Source organism: Siphateles boraxobius, unplaced genomic scaffold (assembly GCF_051911475.1).
Source record: "Siphateles boraxobius isolate OS27281-9 unplaced genomic scaffold, OSU_SipBor_1 109, whole genome shotgun sequence".
NCBI lineage: Eukaryota > Metazoa > Chordata > Actinopteri > Cypriniformes > Leuciscidae > Siphateles > Siphateles boraxobius.
The window spans coordinates 78,526-87,500 of NW_027508710.1; the positions used below are offsets into that span (position 1 = coordinate 78,526).

General features: G+C 41.2%; 1 protein-coding gene across 1 annotated transcript in view; it reads right to left on the bottom strand.

The window, feature by feature from the left end:
- Positions 1-19: 19 nt before the first annotated feature.
- mtrf1 (mitochondrial translational release factor 1) overlaps positions 20-8,975 on the bottom strand; it is a 21,451-nt gene continuing 12,495 nt past the window's right edge. The window contains exons 7-9 of the mRNA XM_077247494.1: positions 3,174-3,310; positions 2,860-2,958; positions 20-753 (exon numbers count right to left, since the gene is read on the bottom strand). Of these exons, the coding sequence (XP_077103609.1) occupies positions 664-753; positions 2,860-2,958; positions 3,174-3,310 (326 nt within the window). The 3' untranslated portion in view covers positions 20-663. The remainder of the gene's footprint in view (positions 754-2,859; positions 2,959-3,173; positions 3,311-8,975) is intronic.

Sequence of the window (8,975 nt, forward strand, 5' to 3'; positions counted from 1 at the left end):
TTTCAGTTCCTTTCCTGTGTTTTAGTCAAGTCAGCTTTATTTATAAAGCGCGTTTTACAACACAGAGTGTTTCAGCTTTACTGAGATAACAGGAAAATAATGCAAGTAAGTTTGTTTCTGCTGTACAACCGATCTAGAAAAAAAAAATGCAATTTCATTTCAGTCCCGTATCAACATGATTCACCCTGAATAAGTGTGTTTTGATGATAGCGTGTCATCAGGAGTGTTTCTGTGAGCGTCTGATATCGGTATCAAGTTGATAGTCGCTCCACACCCACATCAGAAACACTCAATATTACAACCGTTTCATGATGAACACTTAAAATGAAAACTTAAATTGTGTGTATATACAACTTTTACTCACATAAATGTGATACATACTCAACAAAATATGTGCCATAATATCAGCCAGCTCAATATAAGGCATTAACATGTAAACATTAAAACTATGACTGAAGGCTGATTGTCATGTGACCTGCAGTGATCTGTCATTCTTGCAAATAAATCTTAGTCTTATTTTTAACATTGAATGTTGATGTTTGACCTTCAGCATTTGTGTATTAATGAGTCGAGACATGAAGCTGCTTATACATATATAGAATATAGTTTAATGACAGGAAATATGTGAACAACAGAGACAGTATGAGGAAGTGTGTCTGTGGATCAGCTGATGTTGTTGAGTTTGAGCAGGTCGTGTTTCTCCTGAAGGATTCGGATCAGATCCTCCAGATCCTCGCCCCCCCGCAGGAACGCCTGCAAACACCAAACACATCTGAGACGGGAACTGATTTGGGAAATATTGCTGTAGAGCCACTAAACCCTGAAAAGCCTGGCATATAAAATGTCAAAAAAACATATATTTTTTTAAATGGTACATTTTATTGAACCTTTACATGAAATATGAAAAAAAAATCATATTCGATCCATCAGGCTTTTATGGCTCATATAGTCTGATATAGTGAGAATATGGAGGAAAACTGTTTGCTGCAGATGCTGATATTTATATGAAATTCTCATGCTTGTAAATCAATGAGATCTTTATAACAGTATAGCAGATACGGACATAAAGTGCATATCAATATCTGCCAATAATGTCTTAGTCAGATGATATTTAAAGTCAAGTCGCCTTTATTTCTATAGCGCTTTTTACAACACAGTGTTTCAAAGCAGCTTTACAGAGATAACAGGAAAATAATGCAATAAAGTTTGTTTCTGCTGCGTCATAGTCCAGCTTATGTAAATTCACTGATGGTTAATTTCTGTTGTAAAAAAAAGTTTATTATTTTAGTTTATATTTATTTATATATATGCGCTCTGGAGAAAACAGTGATGCTTAGTTTATGATCAAAGCTCATTCGTTTTAAAACATACAATGCAATGCAATACAATGATGCCAGGGCCGGACTGGGACCAAAATTCGGCCCTGGCATTGGTGGTTTTCACCGGCCCAACTAATTGATGACGTTAAAAAAAACGTCCCCAGAATCTGAAATTTTTTCCCACTGAGACACACCATACAAAGCAGCAATGACTTTAACACTGTAGGCATACGTCATGATATAAGACTGAGGCGCATAGACTTTAGTCCATACACATTCACAGCACACACTAGCATGGAACAACGGCCAAAAACACACGCACACACGAGTATGGCACAGCAGCCAAAAACACACGCACACACACGAGCATGGCACGGCGGCACGACGCACACAACACAACTGCTTAATAAAGAAAAAGCACCATGACCAAACCACAATAGAATATATATGATAAAAAGAAGCATGACCTACCTTATTAAATCAGCAGCCGTTGCATCAGCGCGCTCTTCTCCACTACTCTTTCAATGATCGGCCACTGACATACTAGCAAAATTTATTTTACTCTTTCCCCGCTTTTGGTTGCGTACTCTTGACGTGGAGCATATTACTTTGGGCAGAGGGGAGGGCCTCTGCCTATCACTTCCGCATGCACGTCCTGCCATATCACTTGCCAGTAGCTAGGGGGAGAAACCCCCCTATAAATATGGGCCGGCCCATCTAGTTTTTTCCGGGTTTCTCACGTATTTTAGCTCTTTTCCCGCTGTCTTCCCGTTTAAGTATTTTCCCGTAAAATATCCCGTATTTTTACACTCTGATTGTGTTAACTCAGAACACGCAACTATCTGTGTCTGTGAAGTGGCGGCTTGCACTTGGGTTGCTAGACCTCCAGTAAGGCAGGTGGCAGTATACAGACAGTAGCTTAGGCTACTATCGAAGAAGAAGAAGAAGAAGAAGAAGACGGTAGCAGCGGCGCGGGCGCGAGCGCGAGGAACATAGCGAGGAAGAGGGAAAAAGCATGGGAAAAAGTAGCGGTGAATTGAATTTGAAATGATCAAGGAGAGCAACGTGGTCAGCTCGGCCCAAAACAATAGAAAATAACACCGGCCCTTCTGGCATGTGCCAGAATTGCCAGATGGCCAATCCGGGCCTGAATGATGCACTGGTACAGTCGCGCTCGGAGAATAAAGTTATTCTCATGTTTACATGATAAAAATCAGTGCATATTTCAGATCATAAAGACACGAGCTGAAGGACGTTTGTATAATTAAACTGAAAGACGTTTACTTTATAAAAGAGTGTAAACTGTCAATCAGAGACAGAAGGACTGGAGGAGATTGACAGGTTTATCAGATCATGTTCAATATTTAGAGCTCATATCAGATATGATACAGTAGCTTTATAGGGTTTCACACGGCTCTGAGGAATACTTGATTCTGATTGGTCAATCGTGTTCCTGATCCCCCCGTCAGGGTTTATTCTGAGATAAAAACCAGCCGGATGTTCATTATCCCTTACATATCAACAGGATTCAGGACGTTACCTTGATGTCACGCGTCACATGACCAATCCTGTGGTCCGTCACTCGATCTTGACTGAAGTTATAAGTGCGTATTCTGTCCGACTGACATCGAGAGCCCACCTGAGACACACAAACACATGTTATTAAAAGTCATTATAAATGTTAATATCAAACCTGGACTGCAAACAATGATGTTGTTCCTCAGGGTCTCGTTTTCCAGCACAAATATCAAAACATCCTTCAATCAAGATACATTTACTGGAGAACCAACATGACTGAAGATATTCATGTATCTGATGTGTCATCAGTTGTGTTTGGCTGGATGGTGAACTGGCCTGTTGTCTGCGAGTGCTGTGCGTTTGCTCTCTCTGCTGTCCCATGATGCACTGGTACAGTCGCGCTCGGAGAACACGCAGCGCCGTATCGCGGTTCTTCAGCTGAGAGCGAAACTGCTGGCACTCAGCGACCGTTCCTGAACACAGAAGAATAAACAGAGTCCAGATTCACCGTGAGAAACAGGAAATAATAGAATCAATGATGCAATTTCAGCTGTAAAAAGCCAATAGTGTCGTTATTAAGATCAGTTCATGTTCTCAGTTTTGTTATCAGTTTTGTTCTCATCTGATGCAGTCAAATCACTAATATTAAGGGGATAGTTCACCCAAAAATGAAGATTAGCCCATGATTTACTCACTCTCAAATCATCCTAGGTGTTTGAGTCTTTCTTCTTTCAGACGAATACAATCAGAGTTATATAAAAAAAATTCCTGAATCTTCCAAGCTTTATGATGGCAGTGAATGGCTGTTTCTGTTTTGAAGTCCCTAAAAGTGCATCTATCCACCATAAATGTGCATCTATCCTTCATAAAAGTGCATCTATCCTTCATAAAAGTGCATCTATCCATCATAAAAGTGCATCTGTCCATCATAAAGGTGCATCTATCCTTCATAAGAGTGCATCTATCCATCATAAAAGTGCATCTATCCATCATAAAAGTGCATCTATCCATCATAAAAGTGCATCTATCCATCATAAAAGTGCATCTATCCTTCATAAAAGTGCATCTATCCATCATAAAAGTGCATCTATCCTTCATAAAAGTGCATCTATCCATCATAAAAGTGCATCTATCCTTCATAAAAGTGCATCTATCCTTCATAAAAGTGCATCTATCCATCATAAAAGTGCATCTGTCCATCATAAAAGTGCATCTGTACATCATAAAAGTGCATCTATCCATCATAAAAGTGCATCTATCCATCATGAAAGTGCATCTATCCATCATAAAAGTGCATCTATCCATCATAAAAGTGCATCTATCCTTCATAAAAGTGCATCTATCCATCATAAAAGTGCATCTATCCTTCATAAAAGTGCATCTATCCATCATAAAAGTGCATCTATCCATCATAAAAGTGCATCTATCCATCATAAAGGTGCATCTATCCTTCATAAAAGTGCATCTATCCATCATAAAAGTGCATCTATCCATCATGAAAGTGCATCTATCCATCATAAAAGTGCATCTATCCATCATAAAAGTGCATCTATCCTTCATAAAAGTGCATCTATCCATCATAAAAGTGCATCTATCCATCATAAAAGTGCATCTATCCATCATAAAAGTGCATCTGTCCATCATAAAGGTGCATCTATCCTTCATAAAAGTGCATCTATCCATCATAAAAGTGCATCTGTCCATCATAAAAGTGCATCTGTCCATCATAAAAGTGCATCTGTCCATCATAAAGGTGCATCTATCCTTCATAAGAGTGCATCTATCCATCATAAAAGTGCATCTATCCATCATAAAAGTGCATCTATCCATCATAAAAGTGCATCTATCCATCATAAAAGTGCATCTATCCATCATGAAAGTGCATCTATCCATCATAAAAGTGCATCTATCCATCATAAAAGTGCATCTATCCTTCATAAAAGTGCATCTATCCATCATAAAAGTGCATCTATCCTTCATAAAAGTGCATCTATCCATCATAAAAGTGCATCTATCCTTCATAAAAGTGCATCTATCCTTCATAAAAGTGCATCTATCCATCATAAAAGTGCATCTGTCCATCATAAAAGTGCATCTGTCCATCATAAAAGTGCATCTATCCATCATAAAAGTGCATCTATCCATCATAAAAGTGCATCTATCCATCATAAAAGTGCATCTGTCCATCATAAAAGTGCATCTGTCCATCATAAAAGTGCATCTGTCCATCATAAAAGTGCATCTATCCATCATAAAAGTGCATCTATCCATCATAAAAGTGCATCTATCCATCATAAAAGTGCATCTGTCCATCATAAAAGTGCATCTATCCATCATAAAAGTGCATCTATCCATCATAAAAGTGCATCTATCCATCATAAAAGTGCATCTGTCCATCATAAAAGTGCATCTGTCCATCATAAAAGTGCATCTATCCATCATAAAAGTGCATCTATCCATCATAAAAGTGCATCTATCCATCATAAAAGTGCATCTATCCTTCATAAAAGTTCATCTGTCCATCATAAAAGTGCATCTGTCCATCATAAAAGTGCATCTATCCATCATAAAAGTGCATCTGTCCTTCATAAAAGTGCATCTATCCATCATAAAAGTGCATCTGTCCATCATAAAAGTGCATCTGTCCATCATAAAAGTGCATCTGTCCTTCATAAAAGTGCATCTATCCATCATAAAAGTGCATCTGTCCATCATAAAAGTGCATCTGTCCATCATAAAAGTGCATCTGTCCATCATAAAAGTGCATCTGTCCATCATAAAAGTGCATCTGTCCATCATAAAAGTGCATCTGTCCTTCATAAAAGTGCATCTATCCATCATAAAAGTGCATCTGTCCATCATAAAAGTGCATCTGTCCATCATAAAAGTGCATCTGTCCATCATAAAAGTGCATCTGTCCTTCATAAAAGTGCATCTGTCCATCATAAAAGTGCATCTGTCCATCATAAAAGTGCATCTGTCCATCATAAAAGTGCATCTATCCATCATAAAAGTGCATCTGTCCTTCATAAAAGTGCATCTATCCATCATAAAAGTGCATCTGTCCTTCATAAAAGTGCATCTATCCATCATAAAAGTGCATCTGTCCTTCATAAAAGTGCATCTATCCATCATAAAAGTGCATCTGTCCTTCATAAAAGTGCATCTATCCATCATAAAAGTGCATCTATCCATCATAAAAGTGCATCTGTCCTTCATAAAAGTGCATCTGTCCATCATAAAAGTGCATCTGTGCATCTGTCCATCATAAAAGTGCATCTATCCATCATAAAAGTGCATCTATCCATCATAAAAGTGCATCTGTCCTTCATAAAAGTGCATCTGTCCATCATAAAAGTGCATCTGTCCATCATAAAAGTGCATCTGTCCTTCATAAAAGTGCATCTATCCATCATAAAAGTGCATCTATCCATCATAAAAGTGCATCTGTCCTTCATAAAAGTGCATCTGTCCATCATAAAAGTGCATCTGTGCATCTGTCCATCATAAAAGTGCATCTATCCATCATAAAAGTGCATCTATCCATCATAAAAGTGCATCTGTCCTTCATAAAAGTGCATCTGTCCATCATAAAAGTGCATCTGTCCATCATAAAAGTGCATCTGTCCTTCATAAAAGTGCATCTGTCCATCATAAAAGTGTATACTATACCATCATAATATACAATATTTTTTAATATAACTCCGATTGTATTCGTCTGAAAGAAGAATATCATATACACCTAGGCTGACTGCGGGAGAGTAACTCATGGGCTAATTTTCATTTTTGGGTGAACTATCCCTTTAAGTGTCATAACTCTGTGTCGTGTCATAACCCTGTGTCGTGTCATAACCCTGTGTTGTGTGTCGTGTCATAACCCTGTGTCGTGTCATAACCCTGTGTCGTGTGTGTCGTGTCATAACCCTGTGTGGTGTGTTGTGTCATAACCCTGTGTCGTGTCATAACCCTGTGTCATGTGTCGTGTCATAACCCTGTGTCGTGTCATAACCCTGTGTCGTGTGTTGTGTCATAACCCTGTGTCGTGTCATAACCCTGTGTCGTGTCATAACCCTGTGTCGTGTCATAACCCTGTGTCATGTGTCGTGTCATAACCCTGTGTCGTGTCATAACCCTGTGTCGTGTGTTGTGTCATAACCCTGTGTCGTGTCATAACCCTGTTTCGTGTGTCGTGTCATAACCCTGTGGTGTGTGTCGTGTCATAACCCTGTGTCTTGTCATAACCCTGTGTCGTGTGTCGTGTCATAACCCTGTGGTGTGTGTGTCGTGTCATAACCCTGTGGTGTGTGTGTCGTGTCATAACCCTGTGTCGTGTGTCGTGTCATAACCCTGTGGTGTGTGTGTCGTGTCATAACCCTGTGTCGTGTCATAACCCTGTGTTGTGTGTCGTGTCATAACCCTGTGTCGTGTCATAACCCTGTGTCATGTGTCGTGTCATAACCCTGTGTCGTGTCATAACTCTGTGTCGTGTCATAACCCTGTGTCATGTGTCATAACCCTGTGTTGTGTGTCGTGTCATAACCCTGTGGTGTGTGTGTCGTGTCATAACCCTGTGTCGTGTGTCGTGTCATAACCCTGTGTCGTGTCATAACCCTGTGTCGTGTGTCGTGTCATAACCCTGTGTCGTGTCATAACCCTGTGTCGTGTGTCGTGTCATAACCCTGTGTCGTGTCATAACCCTGTGTCGTGTGTGTCGTGTCATAACCCTGTGTCGTGTCATAACCCTGTGTCGTGTCATAACCCTGTGTCGTGTCATAACCCTGTGTCGTGTGTGTCGTGTCATAACCCTGTGTCGTGTGTCGTGTCATAACCCTGTGTCGTGTCATAACCCTGTGTCGTGTGTTGTGTCATAACCCTGTGTCGTGTCATAACCCTGTGTCGTGTCATAACCCTGTGTCGTGTCATAACCCTGTGTCATGTGTCGTGTCATAACCCTGTGTCGTGTCATAACCCTGTGTCGTGTGTTGTGTCATAACCCTGTGTCGTGTCATAACCCTGTTTCGTGTGTCGTGTCATAACCCTGTGGTGTGTGTCGTGTCATAACCCTGTGTCTTGTCATAACCCTGTGTCGTGTGTCGTGTCATAACCCTGTGGTGTGTGTGTCGTGTCATAACCCTGTGGTGTGTGTGTCGTGTCATAACCCTGTGTCGTGTGTCGTGTCATAACCCTGTGGTGTGTGTGTCGTGTCATAACCCTGTGTCGTGTCATAACCCTGTGTTGTGTGTCGTGTCATAACCCTGTGTCGTGTCATAACCCTGTGTCATGTGTCGTGTCATAACCCTGTGTCGTGTCATAACTCTGTGTCGTGTCATAACCCTGTGTCATGTGTCATAACCCTGTGTTGTGTGTCGTGTCATAACCCTGTGGTGTGTGTGTCGTGTCATAACCCTGTGTCGTGTGTCGTGTCATAACCCTGTGTCGTGTGTCGTGTCATAACCCTGTGTCGTGTGTCGTGTCATAACCCTGTGTCGTGTGTCGTGTCATAACCCTGTGTCGTGTCATAACCCTGTGTCGTGTGTCGTGTCATAACCCTGTGTCGTGTCATAACCCTGTGTCGTGTGTGTCGTGTCATAACCCTGTGTCGTGTCATAACCCTGTGTCGTGTCATAACCCTGTGTCGTGTCATAACCCTGTGTCGTGTGTGTCGTGTCATAACCCTGTGTCGTGTGTCGTGTCATAACCCTGTGTCGTGTCATAACCCTGTGTCGTGTGTCGTGTCATAACCCTGTGTCGTGTCATAACCCTGTGTCGTGTGTGTCGTGTCATAACCCTGTGTCGTGTCATAACCCTGTGTCGTGTCATAACCCTGTGTCGTGTCATAACCCTGTGTCGTGTGTGTCGTGTCATAACCCTGTGTCATGTCATAACCCTGTGTCGTGTCATAACCCTGTGTCGTGTGTGTCGTGTCATAACCCTGTGTCGTGTCATAACCCTGTGTCGTGTGTGTCGTGTCATAACCCTGTGTCGTGTCATAACCCTGTGTCGTGTCATAACCCTGTGTCGTGTGTCGTGTCATAACCCTGTGTCGTGTGTGTCGTGTCATAACCCTGTGTCGTGTCATAACCCTGTGTCGTGTCATAACCCTGTGTCGTGTGTGTCGTGTCATAACCCTGTGTCGTG